We start from the raw sequence: 13,906 nt of genomic DNA, 5'->3' as shown, positions 1-13,906 counted from the left end.
TGCGGCTTATAGTCCGGTGCGGCTTGTATATGTACAAATCATGCAATTTAGCTTCTGCGGCTTATATTCAGGTGCGGCTTATCGTACGAAAATTAAGGTAGTTTATTTTTTCTCTACTTTTTCATCATCCTATACCGTCCTTTTCTAACTTCAAGAGACAAACTTCAGATAATGAATCATTTTTGATTTAACGTGCGACTATTGCACTAATCGCGTTTTTGAACATGTTTGGAATCATTACAAATTAAAATATCCATTTTATATTTTGTTTTTGATTTAGATAGCTAAAAGAAGAACTAAATTATGTGGATTGTGGATCATTTTAATCTACATCTTTGAAATTAAGCTATGAAAATGGCAAAAACTGAAAAACAATGAGATAATTTGCTGTTGCAACCTTTTAGTGAAACAGAAAAACCAAAGAACGAACCATAACCTCCATATACACCATTCTTTTTGTCCGTTTGTATCCTTAAATTGCGATTAATTCAGACCAGCCATTCAGTGAATCATCATGTTTTGACCCTTTTAAGGTGGCACCCCGTGACCAGGCAGTAGCTGAAGGTCAAGAGGTCATTCTATTGGCAAAGTTCAGCGGAAATCCCAAACCAATGGTGTTTTGGTGAGACTTCTCCATTAGTTCTACCTTTTCCTCTTTCAGTTTAACCAATATCTAAAACACGGTCAAAGTAATGCGGACACAGCGGGTCCTGAAACGCCACAGCTTACATGACTGTGATAGGAACTTTCTGTTGACCCAGGTTGAAGGACAGAGAGACAGTGAAGACAGGAGGCCGCTTTGTTGTCCGCGAGAGGGAAGATGGGACCTGCGAAATGAGAATCAGCTCTGCTCAAAGGTCGGATGCAGGACTTTACCTCTGTAAGATCGCCAGTGAGCGTGGAACCAAGCAGGTGGGATGCAGAGTAGAGGTCAAAGGTGAGTGATCCAGCACTCGTCAATCAAGTAGTGTTCATGTTTTCCTCTCACTCCTAATTGTGTTTGCTCTATTAATGAGCAGCAGGCGAACAGATGGAGCTCAAGATCACCAGAGCAGTTGAAGACGTGGCGGTGAAGGCTGGGGAGTCGGCCATATTTGAATGCCACGTCATTGGGCCGCCAGACCTGGAGGTGGACTGGCTATCTAACGGAAAGCTCGTTCAGCCGGCACTGCTAAACTGCAAGATGCATTTTGATGGAAAGAGGCAAGTTTTGAATTTGATTGTTTTTTAAATCTTTGTTAAACGCAATGAGTCATTTTCCAACAAAGTAATAAATGAAAGTTCTGTAGACTACAACAACGTTATGCAGGGATGGAAGTTATCGATAAAAATGAATCTAAAGTTGATTGAGAAGCAGCAACTTTAATAAAGACCTCAGTGTTCTATTGTAGTAGTAGGATCTTTCCATAGAACATAAAGGGTTTCATTTTTTTTTTTTACAATAATTTGGCCAGAAATAAAAGAGATCATTATATTTTAATGTATATTCAGCAGTCATTATCTAAAATCCTTAAATATTTTTCAACCCTGTTGCTGTTTATTATAACTCCTCAAAAGAATAAGAAATAAAGTAAAAAGCACTAATCCAAAGAAAACCCTTAGGATCTCCATAACTGTAATATATATTAGGAATTCCTTATTCAGATGAATGAACTTTAAATCTAATTTAACAACTACATGGGTTAGTGACCTAATAAAATAATAATAATAATTTTTTTTGCAAACTGAGGTAAAGAAGAACCTTTTTAAGTATAAATTGATGGTCTCCTGATAAAAAGTGGGTTATCAAAAATAAAAAGATCTATGGAACGGAAAGGTTACCTTTATTTACTCAGGAAGCTCATTAAAACATGGCGATAGAAAAAAAGATAATGTTCTATGGTTGTTTCTGATGCCATTTGTTTTTATGATGGCCGCTTAAAAACAAAGGGTAAAATTATAGAGGACTAAAAAAGCAGTCGGCTCAACAAAGCTAACCCTGTTCCATGCATCTTAATTTTTTTAGGTAGTTCCTGAAAGAGGTGTTTTAACACTCGAACAGATGGATTAATGCTGCCCAGAACCATAGAGTGTGGTTGTAATGTGATTCAGGATCTGGTGGTTAAATGGTAAACCATCAGCTTCATATGTACATATATGTGCTTTTAAGTTAATGGACTCCAAAGCATATTCAAAACTGTATTTTTTTTTTTTTCTCAAATTAAGTGTGTTAAAGCAGCAGTGTAACTTTTAGCCAGTAGGGGCGCTAGACCTGTATCTTTTAGGCCTAGCCCCCCCTGAATGCCACTAGCAACGCTGCGCTGTTGCTAAAGCAAACAGTCTCCCTCAGTGTTTTGAAATCTGATGGGTTCGGACCATCAGATTGTGTAGACATGCACTAAAAAAAGATCTAGAAATAAGTTAAACAGGTCTTAAATGAAATGTTTTTACCCTTAATCTGAGTAGGCAAATAAGATGTTTTGCCAATGGAATTATTATTTTTTTACTATCCAAAAAAGATAATTAGGTGACATGCACTTAATAAGACAATAAAATGAGTTTTAGCTTAGTTAGGTCTGGGTCAGCTAAAGTTCTGGCCATCATAAGTAAAATAAGAAAGTTCTTGCAAGGAGCAGGCAGCATTGTATGGAGGGAATTTTGTTTCATTATTGTTGCAAAAAAAAATATTTTGAAAATACAAATTAGAAAGAAAATGCTATCCAGGAAATATGATTATTAATCAAAAAAACGGTTTTGAGAGTAACTGAACTGTTTTCCTAAAATCTTTTTAGTTTTCTTCTTCTTCTTTTTAATTATTTTTTTGATAAATGTTTATCGAAATTATTTTTTTTATGATTTTTTCAAATTTCTGTTTTTCAGATTAGGTTTCACGAATTGTATTATCTTCGTCTTGTGTTTACTAAATAATAAAAAAAAATTAGAAAAAAAAAAAACCCAATATGAAATACACAATGTGTAAAAAGAAGAAAAAAAGTCTAATTAAACAAACATTTAAACCCATTTAAAAAATGGGGAAACATTTTGAATGTTTTCTAAATTCTTATGTCTGGATTGGATTATTTTCCTTCAAATTCTTAGTTACAAAACTTGTTTTTTGTTTGCAACAATAATGAAACAGAATTCACTCCATAGAACACACTAGATATGCCCGGGATGCTGAATATCGATCTGAAAATTAATTTAAAATAGATTAAATCAATATAATACTTGGTTCAAAAGTTATGTAGGGTTGCCTAATAAAAAATCTGGTTTAGCTCTGTGCTCTAACGATGAACTGTTCAGTCAACATACATAACTGGCACTTTTACCCCCTACAGGCACAATTAATGATTTCAGATCAACATTTTAAGAACTTCTTCTTCTTCTTCCTGGTTATTTTCTTTATGTGTTAGGTGCCGTCTGATGCTTAATTCAGTGCATGAGGATGACAGCGGTACATACACCTGCAAACTGAGCACTGCCAAAGGTGATTCACTGCTGCTCCTGCTTGTCTTTTTAATGTAATGAAGATGTTAAAGTGGTAATAATGATAGTAAAATAAAAAATCACATTTAAGCAATGCATGTTTGTTTCCAGAGGAGCTGACCTCAAGTGCAAACCTGAGAGTCGCTCCGTCCAGAGAGCCTTTATTTACTCGTAAACTGGACATCCTGGAGGTGATTGAAGGACGCACCGCACGCTTTGACTGTAAGGTGAGCGGATCACCTGCCCCGCGACTCACATGGATGCACTTTGGTAAGAAGCTTCCGAGTGGTTGTGTGTTTTAAAATCTAGAGATCCTGAACACCAACGACATTAAAGAGCAAAAATGAAAAAAAAAAAGAATAAAAAAATCCCCTAACTCCACAACAAATGAGTTTTTTTTTTTTTTTATTAAATGATTCTCTTTCATTACTTTCTTCTGTCAGAGACACGAGTGGAGGAGACTGACAACATCCGTATCCTTAAAGAGGGGGGTCGACACTCACTTGTCATCTCCCACGTTAGCAGCGACTTGGAGGGTTTTTACACCGCGGTCGCTCAGAATATCTACGGAAAGTGTGAATGTACTGCTGAGCTCTACGTGCAAGAGTCAAGGGCTGCCATCTCCTCCCACATGTAAGCAAAGCATTGCATGCAGCAGCCTGGAAAAACTCTCATATAAGATATGACCATGACTCTATGGAATGAAATTTGTTCCATTATTGTTGTAAGGTGAAGATACATATACATGTTTTAAGCTAAAAGAAGTAAAAAGCTAAGTTAAAGCTGCAGCAAAATTTATTGTTCATATGTATCAGGACAGATTTAGAGGACAGAGTGTAGAAAACAACATGTGCAGGTGGAAGGCTGAGAATGACCTTGCTCACACACACACACAGAAAAAGCTGATTAACAGGGGAGCAGAAAGGCAGGAAGCAACTCCATACATACAGATAGGAATGTACAGTAGGGAGTATGATCATTCTGTGGGACTGTCTGTGTAAAACTGTAAGATTTTCCCCTATGAAGATAATAAAAAGAGTCGGTGTTGCAGGTGGGGGTCAGAGTTGCTGTCCGCAGATACGTGCTGCTGCTGCTCTCCCTTTTGCAAAAGACGAATCGAAGCTTCGCTGTCCAGAATTTTTTGTAACACTCCATCTAATTGACCTGCGCTCAAATCAACGGACCCGGGGAAGCCATGGCGGTTTTCAAAAAAGGAAAACACTTTTTGAAAATGAAAAAGACAGAAAAGAAATCTAGAAATTAAAAATGGTTTTTTTTGTTTTTTTTTTCAAATATTTTAGTTTCCAATTTCCTTTTTACGGATTAATACACTGGAAAAAAATATGCAACCATTTTTGGCATTTACTTAGTCATACTTACTGTAGTTACTTTACCACAATTGTTTCATGTTAGCAAAGCAGGACATGAAGAAATTATGTTAAAGTAATTTAATATAACAAAAAAAAAACATTGCATTTTTTTCTTTGAATAAAAAAAAAAAAAAAAAAAGTATTTTAAAACATAAAAATAAAAAAAATGTAAAAAAGAACAGAACGGTTGATGCGTCTCAAAGCCTTTTTTCTCATACAAATTTTTTTAATTTTTTCGTTTTCGGATATACGTAATTTTTTTCAAATTTAATAAAAAAATATGTCGTTCTTTTCTTACTTTAAATGCGGAAAACACGTTTCTCTCTATTACAAAGCTATTGGGAGCTCTGCAAATGAGTTCAAATTGGGTCAGATCTAAAAATTGTGAGTTTCAGACATTAATGCATAAGTGTGGACCAGTTAAAGTCAAACTTAAATCCACTTAAATGCATGAAAGAGGAAGATATGTTCGAAGGTCGTTTGTGTGCATGCATCGGTCTCCTCCTTTGCAAAAATTCTCTGTGCTAGAAACGCCTCTGATTGTGTTAAGCTGAGAAATACCAGCCTGCCATAACACCGGGACCGGCGCACCGTTTTGTGTATTTACGGCAGTATGCTTGAAAATTAGACTGGTTAGACTTCTACCAGTACATGTATGTTATTCATCCTTAGAACATTTTTTGCAATTCAACCACCAATTTCATTTTATGGACTTTGTGAGCACCAAAACCACAATAAGTGAAGATATAGCAGCATGTTAAATCTGAATTTCTAAAATAAAACTTTGACTTCCTACGTTTAAAGCTATCCCGAGGCCACGTTATAAGTCTAAGCTTAGATTGTTTATATGCCATTTATCCGTACAGGTCTACGGATAAAATTAATCCAGCATATTTGTAATTAAAACATTCAAAGGTGAGAAAATCGCCACATAAACTCAATTTTTTAACCTCAGAAAAGTTTGATCCTTATAGCTAATGCTTACGTCTTGCTAATTACCCTAGATTAGAAAAAAAGGCTTTCTTTCCCGCTTAGATTTGTCAGGATTCTTTTTGGGCATTGATGCTCCAGGTTACACAAAATAGTGAACAAATAGCTAAAAAAAAGCTGCAGCAGAAATAAAGCGTAGAAGTATTTCTTCGTTCTTCAGGGGATAGCGGGCCGCTAGCCAAACAGCGTACGAGTTTCGCTTGGAGTCTGTGTAAATAAGCCTGGGTGCCATTCCGAACTTAGTCCCGCCCACAACGTTTGAGGTTGGGAAGTTCGGTCTGGCATTGCTCAACAGTAGCGCAAGTATGCTAGCACAATATCTGGTGATCCAATCAAATTGTCAGGGCGGGCTTTATACGATGATGGACAGATGATCAACAGTAACGTAATCAACCACGTCACCAAAGCTCGCTTGGGTGACAACAACAATGGCTGCCGCTGGAGAGTTGAGGTGTTTAGATTCTGCTATTAGGTCTGTTCTAGAAGATATCGACAGCAAATTAATTTTAAAAGAGGAACAGAGAAACGCGATCAAGGCTCATCCTCTTATTCTAGGCGTGCAACTGCACGCTTTGATTTTTGTTGACAACAACTATGCGTCGCTTAACATACGTCACTCACTCCGTTGCTCTTATTGGTTGTAGGTCTATCCAATTGAGTGCAGAGGCATTTTTTCCTGGTTCGTTCGAAACACGCCCCATAATCACAGCTCTATGGAGCAGTATCAGACTCATATTCTGACTAGAACTGAGTAGGACTACGTCAGGCTATGTGTAAATATCATCTGGTGGCAAGTGCGTAAAATGTTTAATTGACAAAGAAGTAGCCAATCCACTTTCGACAGTAGCCAATGTGGGTTGGCTAATGTTTTGTTGGCACCTCCACGGCCAGTGTTTATTGATTTTATTTTTATTTTAGGGGGGAACCATAAGTGTAAAAATGCCATCCATCAATTAAGTCATTTTAGATGAATCTGGAAACTTAATTTCTGAGAAAAATCCTCTTTAATAGCTTTAAGCATCAAAAGTCTTAAAATGTTTTAATCCGATCTTGCCTAACTTTAGGTTTTCTGTAAAAAAGGACAAAATAAGACTTTTATTTGCAAAACAGTCGGACATGCTCCAAATAATTTGCATTTGTAATCGCTGAGAAATGTGCTTCCATAAGTCATTTTTCCGTCCTTTATGCCTCTCTATCACACAGCATCCCACTTTGTGGTTGAAACATGATCCAAATGTGAAAACCCAGAAGGTTCTGTTCACATCTCTGTCAGTCAGTCACTGCAGCAGGGATTGTGTTTGGTTTCTGATCCATCCCCAGGGCAAAATTAGAAAAGATGCCATCAATCCCTGAGGAGCCCGAGGTGTTGGAGAACGAGTCGGAGAGAAGAACCATGCCGGACTTCGTCAAGCCTCTGGCTGACGTGGAAGTGATCGAAGGGAAGGAAGCAGTGCTGAAATGCAAAGTGTCCGGCCTGCCCTACCCGACCATGGCCTGGTACCACAAAGGGCAACGCATCGAAAGCAGCGAGGAGCGAAAAATGACTCAGCGTAAGCCAGCTGCCAGGTCACAAACCAATCAAAGCGCCTCCTTGGAGTATAAATAAGACATTCCCATGTGTTCTCCAGACAGGGATGTCCACAGTCTGGTCATTCGGAGCGCCTGTCATGCCCACGGCGGCGTCTACAAGGCCGTCATCTCCAACAAAGTGGGTAAATCGGCCTGCTACGCTCACCTCTACGTCACAGGTAGCTGCATCCTCACAGCTGCAGGTTTGCTTGAAAAAGATGCAGATTCTTTTTCTAAATTTTGGGTTTTTGATGAACAGATATCGTTCCTGACCCTCCTGACGGACCTCCAGTTATTGAAGCCATCACAGGGAAAACTATAACCCTTAGCTGGAAGCCACCAAAGAGGCTGGACCCTTCACTGGGTGGGTTCTTCGCTCAGAATCAAAGAAAAAAAACAAAACATTTAAATTAAAGATGTTTAATCTAAATACGTGCATGCTTTCAGATGCCAGCTCTTTGCTGTTCATGGTGCAGCAGCAGCCTCTGGGATCCATCCAATGGTCTGTGGTGGCGTCTAACCTGAAGGAGACAACTTACACCGTGGGCTCGCTGTCCAAGGGCGTCCGTTACTCCTTCAGGGTCCTGACATCGACCGGGAAGACACTGAGCAAACCGTCGCCCTCCACCGACCTGGTCCAGCTTCTGGACCGAGGTACCACAGCCGCCCGCAACTGGTGTAAAATGTAGCCCTGCTGGGAATCTTAAACACAGTGTTGTTCTCGATTTCTTCAGGGCCGTATTTGAGGAAAGCGCCTGTTATTCTGGATAAACCGGATGTGGTTTATGTGGTGGAGAACCAACCGGCGAACATCACCGTCACCCTGAACCACGTGCATGCAGTGGTTACCTGGAAAAGGTTGGTGAATAAGGTTTTTCTTTTCAAAAATGTCACAGGCTAATAACTAGGAGCTAAAGCTCTACTCAGGAAAAAACAAAAATCTATGAACAGACCTCTATTTTAGGTCTGTCACATGAGTATGGAGTGAATTTTGTTCCAATATTTTTGCAAAGAACTTGTTTTGTAAATGAAACTTTGAAAACCTTTTAATTAAAAACTGTTTTTGAGGATAACTTTTTATTTTAATCTTCCATTTTTCTTCATATTAATTTGTTTTCTCATATTTATTTTTTTCTGTTCTTTTTCTTTTTGTTTTGTTTTATTCAAATGTTATTTGGGACATGGAATGAAGACGCATTTCTTTTGGTCTGCATTTATAATAGCAGCAACTTTTATATTGATCCAGAATTAGAGTTTGTATTGGGCTTGAAGTTACGAAAATGGAACTATAAAAATGTGATTTAAAAAAGTTTACAATTTTCAAACTTCAATATTAAATATGGATATTTGAAAAGAAAAATGAAAATGTAAAATATGCACCCAAAAAAAAATTTAAAATGAATACATACAAAGGTAAAAAAAAAGAATAAATACAAGGACCTACAAGCTACACCAACCAAGTATCTCCAGACATTGATTATTAGTGAGAAGTTTCCAAATGTGTCAATTGGTGGAGGTTTATCAAAGTTTATTAGAAAATGTAAAATTGTTGATATTCTGTTAATCTGAATAATTTCCATACAGATGTATCATATTTATCCTTTTAAAATCTTATTATGTAAATCAACATCTTAAGGGAAGTAAGGTTTTTAGCATAAGGAACAAATTTTACAAGAACAAAATAATTTCACTAAAAATACAAAACTAAATATTACAGTATAATAACAAAATGAAAAAAAAAGACAAACATTTCTTTTTGTTTCATGCTTTTATAAAGTGATGAACCTGTAAAATTTGCTACATTTTAAACTTTGATGTTAAAATATTTTTTATTTTTCTATGACATAATAAACCTAGCTTGCAGGCTTAATATATTCTTGCTGCAGTTTTGCCTTCATAAACTAATGAGAATCCATCTCGTCCTGCTCCGCTTCAGCCATCCAACCCAAAATGAGTCTGCCGTCACGGGTGTGATGGTTTAAGGCGAGACATATACTGTAGCTGTAACAAACCATAGCTGTGTCTGAACATCCACCCTGTCCTCTGACCCTCCAGCACTATATAAAGGACTTTATAGTGAACTCGGTTAACTGACTGTTCTTACAGATGATCACTTCTTTTGCTCCCAGTTGGTCATGTGACTCTCCCCGTTGTGTCTCCACCATCTTTGTCCCTTTTTGCTCCCAAAAGGCTCCCATGATCCTTTGCAAGGAGAACTCTTGCAAAGCATTCTGCAATATATTTTAGGGTGACCATATATTCATTTGGGAAAACCAGGACACGTTGGAGCGGGGGGGTGGGGGGTTGTGGGGGGACCTACGTAATCCTACAATAACTTGATATTTACAGTTGATTTATTAAAAATGCTTTTCAGTAAAAGTCAACAGCAATAACTCCAATAACAAACGATAATTTTATTCAAAATGTATTTATTAAAAATGCTTAACAATTCCTGTAATGAATAAATAGCACAATGAAAGAAATAATGTCTCATCTAAACATCCCTCACTTCACAATAAAAGTTAACAATAACTCTCAACTCCCAATAACACATGATACTCAGCCTCAGTAATGAACGAAATAATGTCTGTTCTGTAGGCTATTGGAAAAAAATAAATTAACAAATTAGCTAATTAACAAAAAATACCTCTTGTGTAGCAAAAATATTCAAAATGTACCAAAAATGAACAAACATATCAATAGACTATCTTTACTTTCGGTGCCCAGGTGGCTTTTCAGATTCCTTGCACCTCCATTGGACACCGAGACATATGTGCCTCCCGTTTGTCTTGACCCGGTCTGAAAGCGGGGGAACTCTTTTGTAAATCGTCGGTAAACATACATTTGCGCTTTTGCATGTTGTTGGCGTACTGACAGTCACGCTATCTATATTCTGATTAAGAACAGGGCTGCCCGCACTGACGCGGCTCAGGGGTTATGTCACACGCAGCGTTGTGCGCAGTGCCCTAGTGCCTGTAAATTTAATGGTCCAATGAAGGTAATTTAAAAAACAGGACATTTCCTCACTTTCTAAAAAAAACCCGGGACGCCCAGGACAGGACGTGAAATACGGATATGTCCCGGGAAATACGGACGTTTGGTCACCCTAATATATTTGCTTGTCTACTGACCATTGATGTCCCTTCCTTTCAAAGTGCATTGTGGGAAATTATGAGTCCTCTTCTTCTTCATCCACCAGACATTTTGACACTCATAAAATGGCGTAACACCTATAAAGTCCCATAAGTAGGTCATACTTAGGCTGCACAGCGTATAAATGCTGCTTCATGATTCACGATTTTCATCTTTGAAAGCGGAACACTAAGAGCATTAAAGCATCAGTTGTTCTCTTGGTGTCACCTGCTGTTTCTGTTTGTCCAATCAGCTCAGAAGGTTCATCTGATTGTCTCTCTTTTCTACAAATAGATTTATCAATCTGGCCGCTAGTTTAATAATATAAAATTATAAATACCTTATTTATCACAATATTTGTATTCTATAATTGCATATTTGCATTATATCCTAATTGCTGCATATTTACTTGTAAATTTTGATGTATGTATGTGTATTATGTATGTATTAACAACAAGGAACAAATATAAGTATTTAATAGTAAATTTATTCACATCCTTTGACTATCATTGAAAATCTCGTTCAATTAGTGAATTTACTTTGTTCTTTTCTTTCATTAGAACAAGTGTCGGTGTCATATATATGAGGCTTTATGCGTCTTTGTCTCCAGGAGGGGGGTTGCTATAGTCAACAGGCTTGGATCGTATGAGATGAGCATGCCGGACGACGATCAGCACACCCTGAGGATTCAGCGGGTCAGGAGCTCCGACATTGGTCAGCTGGTGGTCACAGCCAGCAACCAGTTTGGTAGTGACCTCTGCACGCTGCAGCTGGCCATGGCAGGTCAGACACCTTCAGCATTTCAATGAAAACTTCCCGGAAGAATGCCAAGGACGAGAAACCAACGTTTGACTGTTCTTCTTCTGTAGTTCCTCCTAAATTTGAATCCATCATGGAGGACGTGGACGTGCATGTCGGAGAAACAACGCAGCTGGCTGTAGTGGTGGAGGGGAAACCAGACCCGGATATTCTGTGGTTTAAGGTACTTTACTCCAAATTAAAAGAACATCTTAGTCAATTTAAGGGTGATGAACATGAGCTTATCTTTTTATTGCTCTTTCTCAGGATGATCGGCTCCTCTCTGAGAGCAGCCACTTCAAGTTTGTGTACGACGACCCTGAATATTCCCTTGTGATTCTGAGCGCCAGGCGGGAGGAACACTGCGGCGTGTACACCTGCACCGCCAAGAACGTGGCAGGCTGTGTGTCCTGCAAGGCCGAGCTCACCGTCCACACAGGTCTGAAGAGAAAGAATCAGTTTGAAATAATTAGTGACATAAAAAACAAAGAGGTGTAGCAGCCTTCTCAGATTCAGAGTTTTAACTGAAATGTGTACGGCGTCAATTTTGTTCCATTATTGTTGCAAAACCATGCAATAAATATATAATCCAGTAAGGAAACTTTTAACCTTGCTAAACAGAAAAGGGTTTTAAAGGTAGTGTTTTATTTTTTTTATCCTTAATTTATCCTAAAAGCTTTCACAGAATTTATATCTTTATGTCTTCTTTTTTTTTTTTTTTTTTTTTTATTGTGTGTCACAGATGAAATTCTCTTCACTTTAAGCCCAATAGAAATATTGTTGCTAACAGCCGAAGCAGCCAATAGAAAAGCTTCTTCTCTCCAGAGGAAAGCCCGATCCCAGAAGTGCAGGGAATGTGATCTGCAAATCGGATTTTCAAAAATTGCAATTCACAAAACCCATTCTGAAATACAGGAATTTGAAAAACTACCGTAAAATGATTTTTTTTTTTACTTGAAAACATAAAATATACAACAGAATTTGAAAAAAGCTTATTTTTAAAATGAAAAAAACAAAATCTTAGAAAGCATTTACTTTCAAAACATCTCTTTTGCATTAGAAGTATTTTCAGTTTCATTTCTGGATAGCTTTTTTTCAAAGGGTAAAATACCTAAACATTAAACCTAGAATACATAAACATTGAAAAAAAGTGGAAAAAAAGAAAAATAATAGAAAATGCAAAGTCATTCTCAAAAAAGTAATTCTCAAAAAAAGTTTTGCAAGGTTTTAATTTCTGGATTGGGTTTCTTCTAAATTTAAACGTGTTTTTTTCATGTACAAAAATGGAATTGGAAAAAAATACAATCAATAAAACTTAATCTGAAAAAGATAACATATAAAACAATTATACAAAACACCTAATTTACTCTCAAAATCTTTTTTATTATTTACTAAAAAGCATTTTACCCCCCCCAAATTTCCATTTAAAAACATGTTCTTTGTTTGCAACAATAATGGAATAAAGTTTACTCCATATTTTCTCCTCTGCAGTTAGCTGTTGTTTGGAAATTGCTCTGTAAATCTGCCCCATATGGCAGAAACCAAGAGGCGCTCTGCAGCTATGAAACCAAACCATCTGTCACTGCTCCATTCTAAACGCCTGTGTCTGTGCTTCATGCAGAGCGAGCAGCAGCAGCGGAGCCCGTGGAGGACAAGGGGAAGATTCTGAGGACGATGAGGCGTTTGACGGATTATTATGATATTCACAAAGAAATAGGGAGGTGAGCGCGTTTGTGTGTGGAGGCGCCGCAGCTCCCCTCAGACACAGCGAGGGAGCTGACGTTAATGGGTTTTGGTGCGCTCAGGGTCAGCCTAAAGGGGTGAGGGTGGTAGGATGGGTTGGGAGGGGGCGGGTTTGAACCTGCTTAACAACAGCAGACAGAAACAGAGATGACTCACCATCCTGAGTGGAGTGAATACATTAGCTGGCACTGGATTTGTTTGGGTCCGTCTCTCATAGAGAGAGGTTTAGCCTTTGGAAAAGGGAAAATAGAGAAAAGATAAAGGCCAACAAATTTCAGATGGATTTATTAGACAATGAAATGTCAAATTAGACACAGCAATCTCTATATGTATGGAGTGAATTTTGTTCCATTATTGTAAGTTATATTTAAAAACATATTTTTCACATTTCTCTTTTGCAGATTGATTTTCAATAAACCTAAATAAATGTAAGATTGCATTTGTTTTATGAGTTCAACATATTTGATATCAGATTTTTTTAAGTATGAGAATACAAGTATAGAGGTTACAAAAAAAGTTCAAAAGTTACAACTATGCAAAAATGCAAGTACAACTCATTTACGACAGATTTACAAGTTCGACAAAGCTGTTTCACTCCTTACCGGTTCCCTCTCTCTGTTACACAAACACACATGCACGTTTCTCTATCATCGTGGGGACCTTCAATTGACTTTCATTCATTTCTAACCCAGTTCTATAGCCTAAACCTTACCCTAATCCTAACCCTAACCAATTCATTTGTAACCTATTTATAGCCTAACTGTGACCCTTACCCTAAGTATTGCGGGTTCATACCCAACCTAACCATACCTAACCGTAATCCTAAACTAAATTCACAC

The 13,906-nt window shown here is 37.6% G+C and overlaps 1 protein-coding gene across 8 annotated transcripts in view; it reads left to right on the top strand.

Annotated features, from left to right (window-relative positions):
• speg (SPEG complex locus) overlaps window positions 1–13,906 on the top strand; it is an 87,994-nt gene that overhangs the window by 54,360 nt on the left and 19,728 nt on the right. For all 8 annotated transcript variants that reach the window (XM_015373970.1, XM_015373975.1, XM_015373977.1 and 5 more), the window contains 15 exons: window positions 534–622; window positions 762–937; window positions 1,020–1,203; window positions 3,393–3,466; window positions 3,577–3,735; window positions 3,909–4,098; window positions 7,146–7,375; window positions 7,454–7,573; window positions 7,654–7,758; window positions 7,842–8,048; window positions 8,129–8,252; window positions 11,137–11,309; window positions 11,396–11,508; window positions 11,592–11,763; window positions 12,946–13,045. In XM_015373970.1, coding sequence (XP_015229456.1) covers window positions 534–622; window positions 762–937; window positions 1,020–1,203; window positions 3,393–3,466; window positions 3,577–3,735; window positions 3,909–4,098; window positions 7,146–7,375; window positions 7,454–7,573; window positions 7,654–7,758; window positions 7,842–8,048; window positions 8,129–8,252; window positions 11,137–11,309; window positions 11,396–11,508; window positions 11,592–11,763; window positions 12,946–13,045 — 2,216 coding nt within the window. The remainder of the gene's footprint in view (window positions 1–533; window positions 623–761; window positions 938–1,019; window positions 1,204–3,392; window positions 3,467–3,576; window positions 3,736–3,908; window positions 4,099–7,145; window positions 7,376–7,453; window positions 7,574–7,653; window positions 7,759–7,841; window positions 8,049–8,128; window positions 8,253–11,136; window positions 11,310–11,395; window positions 11,509–11,591; window positions 11,764–12,945; window positions 13,046–13,906) is intronic.

Source organism: Cyprinodon variegatus, unplaced genomic scaffold (genome assembly GCF_000732505.1).
Source record: "Cyprinodon variegatus isolate N-32 unplaced genomic scaffold, C_variegatus-1.0 Scaffold95, whole genome shotgun sequence".
NCBI lineage: Eukaryota > Metazoa > Chordata > Actinopteri > Cyprinodontiformes > Cyprinodontidae > Cyprinodon > Cyprinodon variegatus.
This window is presented reverse-complemented; position numbering and strand designations above follow the sequence as displayed.